Source organism: Erithacus rubecula (assembly GCF_903797595.1).
Source record: "Erithacus rubecula genome assembly, chromosome: Z".
Lineage (NCBI taxonomy): Eukaryota > Metazoa > Chordata > Aves > Passeriformes > Muscicapidae > Erithacus > Erithacus rubecula.
Window position 1 is genome coordinate 8,184,003 of NC_136661.1, and position 17,166 is coordinate 8,201,168.

Genomic DNA, 17,166 nt, shown 5'->3' on the forward strand with positions numbered 1-17,166 from the left:
CAGGAACGCCCTGATTCACTCCTTGGAAAACCACCTTTAATGGCAACAAAATAACATCTCAACTTACCTCAGAAACAATCTTTATTCTTTCTTCTACTACTGATTGAAGTAAAAGAATCTTAATCACTGACATTCTTAAGACACTTTCTGCCTGGTCTGGAAACCTTTTGACTTTGTACTTGGCCCTCTGTTTATGACATTTAAATTGCTCAGCATTTTGAGTATGTTGTTTGCAGTAGCACAAAAAACCTGAATTTCCCAACGTATAGGACAAACGTCCTCCCCTTTCTAGTCTATTTTATTCTTTCATATCTGCTGAGTAAAAAAAAAAATGAACATAAAATGGCCTAATATTTTCATTTCAATTGCCATCCCACATTCCAGTGCTACTCAGCATCAAAGCTAACAAAAAAAAAAATCAACAGAATTCTTATTTGAAAAAAAATAAACCAGCTCACATGCCCCACAAATAAAAATCTGTCTTAATTGTGTTTGTTTCCTCAAGAAACATATACTGTACAGCTAGCTCTACAAGCAGCATAATACAAACTAGAGGAGGTTACTAGTTAAGCAACTGAAAACAGAATTTTTAATAACTATGGCCCCTTCTACAGCTGCAGACAAAATATAGTCCTTACTTTTATATGTTATGTTTAGTTTAGCCCCAAAATGAGTATATATGACTCAAAACAGCAGGAATGGATGCTTACCACATGTACATTAATATAGGAATAAAAATCAGCACCTACAAATACAAAAATCCTGACATACTGAGAGTCTTATTTCACCAAATAAGAAACAAGATTTCCTAAATTGCTGCATTTGAAATATAAAACATTTTCTTAATTCTTTCCATGTTGTATTTAATATATTTAATGTTTACATACTCATTAAAAAGGTGAACACTTGCAGAAAAGTTGTACTTTCATTTACGGTTCTTTCTCAAAGGTAGCTGTCCACATCAGGAAAAACAGCATTCTGGTAAATATTTATCTCTTTTTTAAAAGTAAAATCAAATATAGAAAACAAAGCTGTAAAGAAATAACTGCAAACCATGGAAGTATCTACACAAGACTGTCTCTTTGCTCAGTAACAAAATGGTTTCAAAATGGGTATACAAGCCTTCCAAAGAAATGAAACTGGTTTCAAGAACTTGTTTTCTGCTGCCAGAAAACAGCAGTAAGGCTTTCTTTAAAAAGATAATTTAAATTATAAACATGAAATATTATTAAAATATTTTATTTAAATTAAGGTTTCTCCCTTCCTTATTTAAACTAAGATCAAGTCAACAGTTCAGATAATTCTAATTCTAATCAATCTATCTGCAATAAGACAGTCCTGGCCTACATCATGTGAAGATTATCCCATAGCAAATAGTTCATAGTTATTTTTTCTGCTGTATTTATTTTAATCCAAATAGTAAATACTTGCACCACACAGAACAATTATTTAGGCTGATACAATAATCAAAAAGTTAATAATTTTTAAGGAAGGAACCATGGCAGATCTGGTAATGGCTGTAAACCAAAAAAAAAATTTAACACAATTTATGGTTTATGCTAGTAGCTGCTGTTTCAACATAACTGAAATCAAAAAGACTGCTGTAACATTTAACACAATTTAGGATAGTTAAAGGACAAGGAACTAAAAAATATTACTTCATATGCTTTTTTTTTTTTCCGTTTACATAGGACTGGAGACTGGCTTTGACTGCTGCTGCTACTCACGGGCTGCAGTGGAACCAGGAATTCCTTGCAGGGGAAGCCAGCTGGAGTTAATTCTCCAGTATATCTTCACTATTATTAATCATATTAGTCATTAACTAAAGCTAGCAATGGAACAGATCTTTGCTTGTGCTTGTTTTAAAGATTTTAGTCTCTCCTAGCCATTTATATTCATATAAATGGTTCACTCTCTACATTTTTGGCTGCATTTAACCTCTCTTTGGACTTTCATTATTTCTAAAACATAATGCAAGATCTGCCCCCAGACTGGCTTTGTGCTGATGCAGGGGTGTACTACACAACTTCTGGAACACCAATGAATATAGCAAAATTGACCTTTAAGGATGAGCGTGGGTCAAACTCTGAGATAAAACTGCCCTTTCTCCTACAATATACGAGTGCAACAGTTGAGATCTGTTCACATTGTACCTTTAGACTATTTCCAGTAAAAGCTACTAGACAGAAAGCTTTGAGCTGTTGGCAAGAAAGATGCTGGGTGAAAGATACAGAAATTCTGCTTGTATCTTCCGAGAATCGTAATGAAATCCTGTCTTCCAATACTAAATTAAAAATATATCTACATGGAGTGTGGACCAAGTAATTTCAATCCATTTCTGGATCTGATTGGCTTCGTCCTTCTATTGACTCCAGAAATACTGTGGATGAGGAGGACAGATTACCTCCAACACTAATATTGCACTCTGTTTGTAGAAGAATCCTTCTTTTACTCTTGTTTAAAATATAAAGCTTTTAAAATCCAAATGCTTACCCTTCCAGCATTGGCAACACACAAAAAAACATTAATGTTGATGAAAAGCCTTCTAACTTTTTGTGCTTTTGTATGCAGTGCCTAGAAAATTATTGACCAGTTTCTGCCAAGTTTAAAGAAAACCATATATATAAAAGGACAGATGAAGTATGAAAAGCAGACAACTGAAAAGGCATGTATTACAGGAAAAGATCCTTCTAAGTGCTCTTCAATGTTTTATCTTTACTGATGGTTCTCCTGCACATCACAGCACATTACAACTAATGTTTTTTTCCAAAGCTTCTGATAGTTCAGGCTGTGACAAAACACGGACAGATGAAGACAACACTTGTACTTCTGTGATTCACGTGAAAATAAATAAATACTATAATGAAGTGTATCTCTCCGGTGCTTCCTTTCCTTGTGCTTCCCTACCTTCTAAAAAGCTTCTCAAATCTTTTGCAAATGAACTTATTTTAGAGCACTTAGCCTAGGCAGGTGTCCAAACTGATAAAACGTACCATTCTGCCAACAAAGTATATTTTTCTCTTTAGATGCTTCCACCACTTCTCAATATCATCTCAAAATATAACTGCTGCATAACTTGAGTAGCAGGCAGCTATTTCCAACTCATTTATTTTTATACTTTTTAACCCATATACTTCTCTGGAAGCACTGAAAACCAGGATTTGATCAGTTAATAAAGTCTATTTCACCTACAGACTTTAGAGAATGAAAACATCTCAAAGTAAGAATTAAATATGTTATAGGACTCTGTCTACATCTCTTCTCTTTGTGCTTGATGGTATTCATTATGTACTGTAGATTTATATACAGAAACAAAGCAGCATATTAGTGAGAATGAATGCTATGCATATATCATTCAGAAATACATTTCTTAGTCCATTATGAAAATTTATTATAAACAATACTTTAGAGTAACAACAACTTCAGAGAGTAAGCTGCTTGAAAAGTAAGCTGGTATGAAAAGTAAAAGTGCAACCTCTGCACTCATAGAACAAACACGCAAATACAGAGAGTGCAGGTGAAACATCTTGCACGTAATGTTTCCCTAAGCAATGACACACAGATATTATTAGGAAAAAGCACAATTTCATACGTACAGAGATCACAGCACCAAAATTATTTAAAGGTTGAAATCTGGCCTCCAATTGTAGCTTACTACCATCCAACCTAAACAATTCTATGATTCTACAAAAGATAGCACATCTAAGAATAACTTCTAATCATTTGCTATTGTCCCATTTTGTCATTATAATCAAGTACAGATCCTAGGTAATAAATCCTGAAGTGTGCAGAAACAGCTCTGTTTTCAAAAAAAGATTACTGATCACAGAAAGTGCTGCAGAAAGGTAGCACGAAGATCTGCGCAGACTGTGCAAGAATTTGATGAGCATATGCACATACGAACACATTCTCCAGACACTGTATACTCTTTTCTACACTGTGGGTCATGGGTTTAATGCAATTAAAATTTCTCTTGAGGAGTCCAAAAAACTGCACCAATTCTTTTCACACACATTGAAAAAAATCTTTGTTGGCATAAAACCTACATACAAAATCAGCAGTTACCTCATCACAAAACCTCTCCTCATTATGCTAATGTTTCAATCATATAAAAAAACACCCTGATGTGTGAAATACTGACATCTCAGTGAGACAGGACAAAGTACAGCGAACTGCAGATCTTTGATCTGGCTGAAAGTGCTCTGCATTCTGATGAGAATTTCTGTTGGGATCCTAGGAGATGAAAGGATTTTTTAGAAGTCTGACAGTTAACAGAGGGAGTGAGGTATTCAGAAGAGAACAAAAAGAGGAGCACTGAAAGCAGATGACATCATGCCTCAAACTGGCCTTTACTATCTTACTGACATGTTCCACAATGTAGCATAGCTGTTTCCACAAAGCTATTCTTGAGAGCTCAAGATCCTCTGTCGAGACAGTACGGCTGGAGATCTACTGCTTTAAAAGGATAGAAAATTTAAACAGGTCTAAATATAACATATATATTTTATTTTGGGATCCTAAATACATTATGGTAATGCTTCAGAACACTACTTTTTGAGACTACGTTCTGCCTCACATTACAGATGGAAAGTCTCCAATCTACAAAGCTAACAAACACAAGATCTGCCACTCCTGTCTCCAGGAAAATACAATACTGCAAGCATGGAAATGCCATTACCTCCCTCTGACTCCTCCCACAGGCAGTTTGCCTTTTGTACCAGGAACATCTTCCAATCTTGTAGGGTTGTTGGAACTGATTACCCTACCCCTCAGGTTACTATAGGCTCAAAACACTAGGGGAGAGGTATCAAATTCCCCTCTTTATACACTGCAAGCAGCTAAGGGGAAAACCACAGGACTGTGGAAACTGACTGATTATTCATGTTCAGGCAAACACACATACAGTCAATTTACCAGGCCATGTACACATTTGTTTACAACTTGTATACCTCAGAAGACATAAAATATAAAAAACTGACATAAAACCAGCTCTTCTCTGATACTGCCTTTCTCATGTTTAGAAGTTTCATCTCCTTAAATAGAAGAAAAGTTGTACTTGGAACTTTTGCATTAAGACAGAAAAAGAGAGATTTCTTGTCAAAGCTTCTCTGCTTCTTAACTCTACCACACTCATTTATGTTTCATGGTGTGGCCATTTACACGGGACATTTTCCAGTGTCAAACATCCTCACAGCTGCAAACAGCTATCTTTATAAAAATGTTTTTCATTTTACTTTCAGCTCAAGTGTAAAATGCAAAGACAAACCAAAGGGTCTTGCAAATACCCACATCTCCTATGTCCTGGAGTTAGAACACTTATTTTCACTTGACAGAGAAAATACTGTTATAATTAGGATTTTTACATGAATTGCAGACCTCTCAATGCTGTTTCACTACTTGCATACACATCCATTCTGAGAATAGTTTCATAGATCAATGCTGGAACGAAGTCTCCTTGAAAATCGATGCTAATATCACCAAAAGACTGCTTTGCTGGTTTGGAACACCAAATCAAAGCAGCATCACAGGGACAAACAGGAAAAAAACTCCAGCCAGAGCATGTCTGTGATATGCCATGTGACACATCAGTACTTTTCTATTCTCTCCATATGGATGACTAAATTCTGTATCAATGACAAATGATTATATTTGATATGTACATAGCTATACTCTCACCACCTACACTGTAATTTTATCTAAAGAAAATAGTAAATAACCATTATAGGTTCTGAACTGTAATTCTCTCTAACAGAATGTGTTCTTAAGGACAGAAATCTTGTGGTTTTACCAGAGGCACTAAACAGGCACATATTAAGACTAAGAAGGACATTTACATGTTAGAGATTCCCAAAATGGACCATTTTTTATGCATCTAAATTTTTGTCACTCCTTCTGAACTTCTTTTTTCAAGAAGAAAGAACCTGTAAGATACATTACAGACACCTCACTATCTGGATTTTATCTGTGCCATTTTGCAACTTGCAGTCAAAACTACCCCACTTTCCCTTCCATGTCAGGAAAGTCAAAGGTCTCTTGAAATCCCTGACCCTAGAGAGTCTGACTCCATCAGAGAGGACTTAAGGACATGTGGCATAATACAACACATTCAAGAATGTTACTCAAAGGTATTAAATGGCTTGCATTAAACTCGCTTTACCTCCTCCTGTTTCCATCTCTGCAGTTGCAGGATGGAAAACTGATTTCTGACCACAGATTCTGATAAGACTAGTGAAATCTTTAACAAAAGGAATGAAAACTCCACTAACCACTCCTTCGTGAGATATTATTTTTCCTACTTTTATTTTTTTTAAATTACAGGATATTGCTAGTACTAACCAATTTCTATTGTTTCCATCTTGAAATTCCAAGGTTTGGATATTGTCTCGATAGTACTACAGAATCAAGGACATCTGAAGTCCAATGCAGTCATGTACTTAAAACTGTACATAGCCTTAAACCAGCTATCTAGAAAACACCTTAACTAAAAAAAAAGCCCCCAACCATTATTATTTATGAGTAACAATCTGGCATTATTTGTAAGGATGCTCTCATGCGCATTGACAGGATCTGTCTTCATCATAAAACAGCTCCATCATAAAATTTAGTTCTCAAAATATGTGTGCAACTGTGATAAAAGAATTAATTTATTACAGTGATCAGCAATAATTGCTACCCTCTATAGTCAATATTGGGAGATATTGACTTAAAGCAATAAGCATTCAACCTGACACTACCAGAAAAGGTACCCTGTACACTTTAACCAGCACAAAAAATACTGTAACAACCAACGCATAAAATGAAGTACACCACTTATCTGAGAAACATACAAGTACTAAGGGGATAATATACTTCATTCACCTTTGACTTGATCATCACCACATTTTCATTCTTCCATGTTCTAAGGAAACAAGCTTCCTTGAGTCCTACACTTAGACACCCAAATATCATGTACCAAATTTAGATAAATAATTACTCAGAGAACAAAAAAAAATATCAGAAGGAAAAACTGTGAACAAACACTGTTCCTTACAATTTCAGCACCTCTGACATAAACTACAGCTGGAGGGTGCATTAGTTGCTAGTTCAGTATCTCAGATTAACATGCTTGACAGGAAACAATGCCAGAAATCCAGAGAAGGCACCCATAACCGTAGAGAAGCTGGCAAGAAAGTTCTTGGCTGTGAGTTGTAAGACAAGTAGATAGGCATACTTTTCAAGGGAGAAATCACAGCCAAGAAGCTGGAAAAGGTCAGGCTTCAAAGGACAAGGCTTCATGGTATTTACTCGTATGACTCAAACTTCATGTTAGGGGAAAAGATGCTTACTTGTAAAGGTAGTATTCAGCTTGATCCACTTCTTCTCGTGAAGAAATGTTGTCAACAAACTGATTAAAAAAATAAGAAATAAAAGTTTAAAAAGGAAGCACTCACATAAAGCATATTTGAAGAAAATACAATTACAAAATACATTTGTCTGGAATATTTAGGTGTCTGACACTACTGGAACTCTTCTGGAAATTTTTGCTTGCTCCTAATTCTGGTTTCTTCTAGACTGCTGAAATTCAAACCTTTTTAAACTAAGGAAACTCCCTTCCTTAATTCTAAGAAACTTTATACATCTTGAAAAGCATCTGAGGATTAAACAACTATAGTCAGTATCCTATATTTTTGCTGTTCCTCTAAGCCTTTTTCTCTTCAATTTTACCCCTTATTTTAAGCATATATTCAGTTCCTTACATTTTTTGCGACAACTGAATGAGTCTTGACATACCTCATTGCTTTTTAAAAAAAGGATTATTTTTCCTGTTGTTTGCCTGTTGTGCTTATTCATAGTATACAAATATATTCTGAAGCACAGGGACAGAAGAATTTTGAATTTCACTATACTTCATAATGGTAGGGAAAAAATCACCCCCTGATGCTGTACAGCACAACTGTCCTCTCATTTACAATCCTGTCTTCTTACAGAGCTGCTAGTACTATCAATTACTTAAATTCCAACCAAGTTTTCAATCAGACTTTGTCTTATGGTAACAGTGAATCCTGTTTTCCTGTATGTTTTACTAACATAAGCATAAAGATGCTGGAACACTACAGCACCTTTATAACATAATACTTTTAGTTGAGAATAAACAAACATGTCCTCAAGGTCACTACTTCTCTTTACCCTAAGACTAAGTTAAAAACAATTTCAGCTGACTGGTATTTGGTCTCCCATTTCTTAATTCTCTTTGCATGCTATACACATAGAGATCTCATTTCCTGAACATGACAATAGCATGCCTATGTGCTTTACCTACATTTCAGAAAATAAGAATCTGATGTTATCTCCAGGTATGGAAAAGTGAGGCTGTTTAACAATCTGAAAATGCCATTTCTCCAGGGAGGTCAGCCCAAAGCAGGAAAGGAATAAATCTGATTCATAACAAGGAGAGGAACATCCATTTCCCATGTGGACAGTTTCATAAGCCATGGTCAAGAATGCCTGGTCTGTATAAATGCTTGCTCTTGTAAATGAACAAAGCATTCTGTGACTCCTCAGTTAGGGGTGCAAATTATCCTAGTTAATGATATCACTGAGATAACTCAGCCTCTCTGGATAATTTTGAAACAGAAATTAGCTTGTTGTTTTGTTTTTTAAACAAATGACATAATTATTCTCCTCCCTCATTACAAACACTCATTTACATAGGGAATTTAAAAAAATATATCTCTGCTTTTTTGTTCCCTTTCCAGATTAACTCATCCAGAGGAGGGAACTGGTTATTAATCCCAGTAAAAATAATGGCTTTGCTTAACCCATGTCAGCATTTATTCTGCCTCAGTCTGCTGCAACGAAAGAAGGCTATAAATGCAAAATATGCCCACCTCCACCTCACTCTGAAAGAAGCCAGGTACTGGAGGAAGACAGATAGTGCAAGATAGTGCAATTTATGCTAATTCAATGCATTTCCGTAGCTGTCTGGGTTCTTATACAGGGCCTAAGGAGGTTTTAAAGCTCTCACAAAGACAGAAACCACAGGAAGGCAGAAAACACATATTAGGGAAATACTCAACCCAGTAACAGTGAAGCCCAATGTTACTGAGAAAAAAAAAATCTGTTTTGAAGACCCTATGGTCTGGGTACTAACCAATGCATACAAAGCATCAATAAGACAGCCTTATACAGCAATTTAACAGTGTAACAAGGCATTTACAATCCTAGAACTCCTAACAGAGGTGTTATCATTTATTGCCTCTCAGCTCACTTAACTACACAAGCATTCCACAGTTACTTTTACCAGTTCATGATTGGGATTTGTTTCCTTACCCGGGCAACAGTCAAAGAGCTGACAGGCAGTTTTCTTTCATAAGTTCTGTCCATTAGGTGGGCTAAATCAGCTGGAGAAAGTAGAAAAAGCATGTGTTTAATCAACTGACACAACAGGAAAATCTGAACAACCATCATATAACCTAGAATATAACCTATGTCCATGAAATCAAATTCTGGGCTCTTAACATACCATTTTAAAATTGGATGAAAACAGTAGTTTCAGTTATTGTTGAACACTTTAACAGAAAGTAATACATGAGAAAGTTCTCAACATGATGATCCTAACTTATTAGAAAAGACGGTAAAAAACCTACTCTATGAAGTACTAGATAAAATTAGTATAAATATGTCATCTAAAACAAAAAAAAATAGCAGATGTCCTTGCTTTCAAGCCTAGCACATGCTGGATAGTGCTTTAGGCATGGATTTTTATTTTAGAAACACAGAAACAGGTAGCAGCATACTGATAAACCTTACAGTCACAAACAGCAATCCAAAGAAATCCTGGTAATCAAATGGGGCATTGTGCCAGTAACTGAGTAGCTTTATAGCATTCTGCTTCAGCAGTCATATAACAATATTAATCTGACCATGCAGAAGTTAAACTTCTGACTGTAGACAGGCAGCCATTGTATGTAATGAATTAACTGGAAGTTAAATTCATTTAATTTGGAGTTTTAGTTTTGTACTGTTCCTGGAAAATAAAGACTACTCAGAAAGAATAAGCTGTTCAATGTATGCTTAATGTCATCTGTTTCACCATGAACTGATATCAAATCTATAAGATTTGGAAACTTCAATCACACTCTTTCTTACTATTCTCTCGCATCTCGAGGACCAGAAACCTAACACATTCCCTCTGCAACATCTGGAACTTGCTTCCTCTTTTGCAGCTGTTACTCAGTGAGTCACCCCTTTGACACCTCTCTGTAAGGTCTGCTGGCCATCCCTGGAGAGCTGATGCGTTGGCCCATTTTACAGTTCATTTTCTGGAAAGGCCAACCTGCCTCCACATCTGTCAGTGAAATGTGAGTTAAGCCAATGGCAGCACTACAGCAGAATGGAGTAACCCTTCTACTCCTGCAAAGTCCTCAGGGGCAGGAAACAGCACTGCATCAGTAACATGCTCTGTCTCTGAAGGATGCTGCCCACAAAACAAGAAACATCACTATTTATTTCTTTAAAAACACCTGTACCACCGTGAACACTGGAGGGTACAGTTTTAACAAAACAAATGAGATTCATTGCCACTCTGACCTTACAGGCAATTTGTCAAATTACACCACATGACTGAAGTTTCTAATAAAATGATAGAGCCCTGACTTGGAGTAAAACAGTTGACTCCTGGTCTGTACAATGCTGCTGTCTGCCACATAGCAGCATTCCTTGTTTACATAATAACTTTCCTCCTGAGGAGTTCTTTAGAACACAAAATGAGCATTTATCCTCTGGCTGAGGGAAGGCAAACTATTTATAACCATGAAAGCAAAGGGAAATTTGTGGCAAAGTCAGTAAGGCCAGTATCAGCTCCTATAAAAGACAGTGCAAGAGGCTGAGGTGTTGTGGGCTATCAAGGCCATGCTATACAAGACAACCAATAAAAATCAGATGCAATTTTCTTAAAGGTTAAAAAATCTATATGGGTATATCCTTACAAGTGCCTTTGACTCTGCATTACTCATCTCTCCAGAAGTCACAAGGGTCATGATGAAGCACATATATAAAGGCACAGGGAGCAATCCCAGGTAGTGCCAAAAATCAGACAGAAGGGATGCTGTATCCAACTCAGCTTATCCAGATCAAAGCATCGAGTAGGTCCTTGACTAAATTAAGTCAATTGTCATCCACCACTCTTAATCTCCATTTTGAGACATCTGGAAAGAAGTGTTTGCTTCAAAATCTATTATCTTTGATGATACAACAATGTGGAACTGAGACTGAGAGCTCATTTATCTATTCTAGAACTGGTTTGGTTATGCATCAATCACCCTTCTGAAATCAGGTGATCCCTACGACCATTCCAGGCCACTCTCAAGACCTGAGCTTGAAAATTCTTTCGTCAAGGTGCTCATGAGATGAAGAGCACACTCTAGAAAATGTTGACTACTTTAGCAGAATATAAATCAAATTAACACAATGCCATGAATACAAGATCACAAGACTGTAAGCCATTGTACAACAGCATCCTCAGAGATTTCACACATAAAATTTTAACGACTGACATTTATTCCTGTCTACAAAGCTGAAACTCTCCATTAGATCTACAGTATGGAAAGCACTTATCTGTGAACTCCATATATACATCAAACACTTATCTGCCATCTCCATGTAAGTGTCACAACAAAATGTGGGCTGGTTAAAAGAATAGCAAAGACAATGGGAAATTTAGCTTTGTTTTCAGACAAATTGCAATTCTGCAGTAGTCATATTACAGGAATTCATTGCAATGAGAAATTATTTCCTAGCTTGTTTTCTGTGAAGACAACCTAAAGCCAAACTTTTTCTCAAATGCATAATTTGAAATAATTCAGCCACCTTTTGTAAATCAAATTTGCTTCATAAGCTGCTACTCGACAATCAAGATTAAAGTTTCTTCTTAGTTAAAGCATCCTGATAGCAGTACTAGAATGGAAGCATGTGAATGCCCAAGTCTGCTAGCATTGGTGGTGGTAAAACCTGAATGCTTACATTGGTGTATAAACCAATATTTTAATAGTCAAATCAAAATTCTAGGCACATTTTAATAGATACATACTGCAAATGCTTTTATCTGACTCATTAAAAAAAACTGAACAGTATTCTATACAATCTCTCATATATGCTGCCTAAAAATACATTTCTACAAGATTAACTTCATAAATTTCATTTCTCTAAAAATGCATTACTGCATACTCAAGAATTAATGAAATGAATGAAACAAACCATTAATATAAGCTTAGGTCATTTAATTTCAGGCCATGACTTCAGGGAGGTCTCTGTAACACTGGTATATGAGATACCACGTTCACTTCTATTTTTATTTGTTCATAGAAACTCATCTTGTTGCCTGCAACAGGGTGGTTCAGGACAATGATTTGAAAAATACTGACCCTTACCTTCCACACCAGTGGTTAAAACTTCTAATAGGAGTTTGCTGGCCTAGGAAATCATCATAGTTTCCGTTTGATTCACAATGTGTACCCATTCACAGAATGTAGCCACATCAACAAGTGGCACATTATCAATAGGTGGCATTTGGCCACCATATCAGGTCACTTTTATTCTACTTACACCCTTGTATTCTTAGAAGTGGCTCATTCAAGACGGAGTTCTGATCCAGTGGTGGGAAATGGTAACACAACTGAGACACAAATTTCACCTGTCCTGGGAGTGATGGACAGAACTAATACCTTAATTCACAGGCTAACTAGTGCTATAAAGAAATCATTGTTTTATTTTAAAGACTCAACTAAAATATAAAGGCCGAGGCAAGTATTTTGCCTTACTAATTTATCTGTTCCACATTTATATCTATTTCCACATAACCAGAAAGAACAACAGCTTTGTACTGAATAATGCTTTGAATGGAAATCATTCATGTCTGTAAAGGCAGCACCGCCACCTGGTGTTGCAGATGAGCCAATTTAGGTACTGTGAGTCTTTCTAACAATAAAAAGAAATTTCCTATCTCACCTGGATTTTGCTATACCCTAGGAATCTGGTTTCCTTGGTACTTCAGTTTTAGTAAGTGGAAATCCAAATTACTTCTAGGTAGGTATGTTCCTACCAACAAGAAATTTGCAAATTCCAAATTAACACATTTTCAATTCCTATCTTCTTGAACAAAGGCTTTCCGATACACAAAATACAGTCTTGCTCTTTCCCATATTTTTTTCAGTAGTGAAGTTTGCTAAACTCATTCATACCTCCATTCTAAACTGAGGTTATGCAGAGGACAATAAAGCATGTCTTACATGGACACAGTAAATGAGTTTGTGTCTGAGATAGCACATCATTGCAGCAGAGACATGAAACTGGCTTTAAATCAAAAAGTATTTCTTTTTCCTTTAAAAGTATCCTTACAACATAGTTTTACATAACAACAGTTCTGAAAAAGCATTTGAAACACACAGATAAAAGATCATTTCCTCAGCACAAAGAACTCACTCTAGCTATAATCATCAGTTAGTACACATAAGATTTTATGTGGAACCATACAATTGACAGCAACAGAGCAGACGTCTGCAGGGCTGTCTCCCCTCTGAATATGCTAATACAGCTGACACCATGTTAACTTGTTTTCTCTCTTCTGTGAATACAAAATGAAAATGCAAAGCAGTTCTTTGAAAATTGTGGAATAGACATCTGCTTTGGCTCAAGACCATCACCAGAGGAGCAGCAAGAACTGTGCCTGCCAAACAGTCACAGAAGGTCTTGCCAGGCCTGGAGAAAGCCAAACACGGACTGTACCAGCACCAGCACATCGTTTCCTTCTCTGCAGATTTCTGCTGGCTTTGATGCTTGCCAAAATAAGAACTCATTTCCACCTGGAAGTGATTAGTTCAAATGCATCCCAGGACACAAACACGTGGCTCCAGCCCAAAATACACTGTATGAGCAGTCCTATTGACAGCAAAGTGTAACAAGGTATTATCAACAGTCTCTGCAGGATCCAAGTTACAGACATGAGGATCCACTCATTGGCTGTTTCTCATCCATGTTGACAATTCCCACCTAAATGCTCATAGGCAAATAAAAGCAACAAATTAGTGCACAAAACACATCAGCCTGATCATTTCTCTGTCCTTCTGACTGACAAAAGCCCCTGAGTTACACCAGTGATTCTTCTTTCAGCCTCATAATCTGTTTTACAAGTAACAACCACATTTCAGGGGCCCAGCAATGAAAAGACTATGAATTAAGGAGTCTCCAAAACACCTATAGTACAAAATTTAAAAAAAAAAAAAAATCTACTTTTAGCATGGAAAAATGCTTTGCAAAAGACTTTGTATTTAACATAGTCACCAAAAAGATAGTGGATTGTTATTTCAAATATAATCTAGATAAATAATTTAGCAATAAAATCTGCACTGGACATCTCAGTACTACGTGCAGATACAGTTTAACATGCAACTTCTTGAAAATAAAATGGTAAGCCTCTTTCTCCACCCCTCCTAAAAAAATCTGTAATTCAAGAAGAAACTGCAAAACCCTGAGGAAAACATCCTCCTTAAGAAATGTTCTTAAATATGACTGCCTGTAATACCTAGAGAATAGCTGTTTTCCACACAGCAGTACTGTTAAAACAATGTCAAAGAAGATATTAGATAGAAACAGCCATATACTTTGGATTTTGGGGAAAAAAAAAATCAGCTAATGGAAACTGAACATTAAGTACACAGGTAAATTTTAACTTGTTCCTGCACTATGATTTTGAATATATATGACAATTTTTTAACATGTTGAGCGTTTTCTGACATAGAAACTCAGAAGCATATTGTTTCACAGCCTTTTTTATTTTGAAGGATTTACAGATAATAAGGTAACAAAAATGTCCTCAGGGTGTAATTAATTAGACAAAGTAGAGAGAAGAAACAAACTTTTCTCACCCGTGTTATGCTCCTCTTTTTTTCTCTTTTCCCATTTTGAGCTATCCACATAGGCTGAAGAAAGAAGAGACCTTCGACCTAATGAAGAGAGAAATCACTATGTAAGCTGGGTTTCTTAAATAGCTCTAAACAAACATTTTATTAGGTACCACCTTTTTCTGTCATATTTATCAAGTGGGATGCATTAAACTGTCTTTATGTCAGTAGCTACTGATGTAACAATTCAGATTTTTACATGTGCATCAGCTTTGTAATATTTAAAACTGAAAAGCTTTCCCCAAAACTTTTTTTTTCAGCATGAAACAAGTATTTCCAAACCAAAAGTCCATATTAAAGAAAATAGCAAATTTGTAAAGGTAAACAAGACCCTCAACAATAAAAGCAACTTCTTTGTGCACAAAAACCATTTCCATCACATTAGCAATTACCTAAATATAGGTTAAAAATACAAGAAAAAAAAAAAAAAAAAGAAGGCTCCACATAAAAAGGATTTTCTGTTGTTGCAGAATGGTTATTATTTCCACCTATAAAAGCATGCCTCACTGAAAATACTTTCATTTTTATAATCTCCATTCTTCCATCTCCACTCAATGAAACATTTCTGAAAGCTTTTTCCAAACACTCTTTGTACCACCAAAATCGCTCAAGATGCTGTACTAGCTTTTGAAATAAAACAAAAAATGCTTCAACTGGAAGAACTTATGTATCAGTACTAGATGATGAGGTCCTGAAAAGGCATGAGGAACAACTGGACAAAATTTGTTGAAAGAAGATTCAGAAATACTTGCAGAAGGTTGCAGAAAACAAAGTTATGAAATATTTTTAAAATAGACACTACACTGCTAAGAAGTCTTAGCAACCACCTCAAAGCCTCTATCTAAATATCTATCTGCTAGCACTGAAAGTTTCGTTTGATTGTGAAACAGTTTTCCTTATCACCCTTCTGACACACAATTATACCCACACATTATACCCATACCAGCACTGAACACCTCAGGTAACTATCGTCAAAAAGATTCAGAACATAGGAGTCCACAGTTAGATTTCAAAAATATGAAAACATGTACAACAACTTTACCAAACAGTTAGAAAACTTAAAAAAAAAAAAAAAAATGGGGGAAAAAAAACCCCAACAAAAAATTTGGGGGGCTTGGTGTGGCGGGTTCTGTATCTTTTATTGTCGGGTTTTTCCTTCAGCATAAACAAAAAGCCATTCATTCAGTCATTCATTCTCGGCTAAGGAGGCCACTAGGAAGCACGAGGATTTGCGGGGCTGTTTCCGCAGCACAGGCCCCGCCCGTGCGAGCGCTGCGCCGAGGCCAGAGCCAGAGCCAGAGCCAGAGCCAGAGCCGGAGCCAGAGCCAGAGCCAGGGCCAGAGCCAGAGCCAGAGCCATGGATTGAGCCAGGGCCATGGACTGAGCCAGGGCCAGAGCCAGAGCCATGGACTGAGCCAGGGCCAGAGCCATGGATTGAGCCAGGGCCATGGACTGAGCCAGGGCCAGAGCCGGAGCCAGAGCCAGGGCCAGAGCCATGGATTGAGCCAGGGCCAGAGCCGGAGCCAGAGCCAGAGCCAGGGCCAGGGCCATGGACTGAGCCAGGGCCAGAGCCAGGGCCAGAGCCAGGGCCATGGACTGAGCCAGGGCCAGAGCCAGAGCCATGGATTGAGCCAGGGCCAGAGCCAGAGCCAGAGCCAGGGCCAGGGCCATGGACTGAGCCAGGGCCAGAGCCAGGGCCAGAGCCAGGGCCATGGACTGAGCCAGGGCCAGAGCCAGGGCCATGGACTGAGCCAGGGCCAGAGCCAGAGGCATGGACTGAGCCAGGGCCAGAGCCAGAGCCAGAGCCATGGACTGAGCCAGGGCCAGAGCCAGAGCCAGAGCCATGGATTGAGCCAGGGCCAGAGCCAGAGCCAGCGTCAAGGCCAGGGCCAGAGCCAGAGCCATGGACTGAGCCAGAGCCAGGGCTGGGGCCAGGGCAAGAGCCATGGACTGAGCCAGAGCCAGGGCCAGGGCCCGAGCCATGGACTGAGCCAGGGCCAGAGCCAGAGCCATGGACTGAGCCAGGGCCAGAGCCTGAGCCATGGACTGAGCCAGGGCCAGGGCCAAAGCCATGGATTGAGCCAGGGCAGGGCCAGAGCCAGGGCCAGAGCCATGGACTGAGCCAGGGCCAGAGCCAGAGCCAGGGCCAGAGCCAGAGCCATGGACTGAGCCAGGGCCAGAGCCGGGGCCGGGGCCAGAGCCATGGGCTGAGCCTGAGCCAGAGCCAGGG

General features: G+C 37.9%; 1 protein-coding gene across 1 annotated transcript in view; it reads right to left on the minus strand.

Moving 5' to 3' along the window:
- The window catches only part of MRPS27 (mitochondrial ribosomal protein S27), a 42,906-nt gene that overhangs the window by 24,692 nt on the left and 1,048 nt on the right, over window positions 1-17,166 (minus strand). Inside the window, exons 2-4 of the mRNA XM_079330041.1 lie at window positions 14,901-14,978; window positions 9,310-9,380; window positions 7,326-7,384 (exon numbers count right to left, since the gene is read on the minus strand). Of these exons, the coding sequence (XP_079186167.1) occupies window positions 7,326-7,384; window positions 9,310-9,380; window positions 14,901-14,978 (208 nt within the window). The remainder of the gene's footprint in view (window positions 1-7,325; window positions 7,385-9,309; window positions 9,381-14,900; window positions 14,979-17,166) is intronic.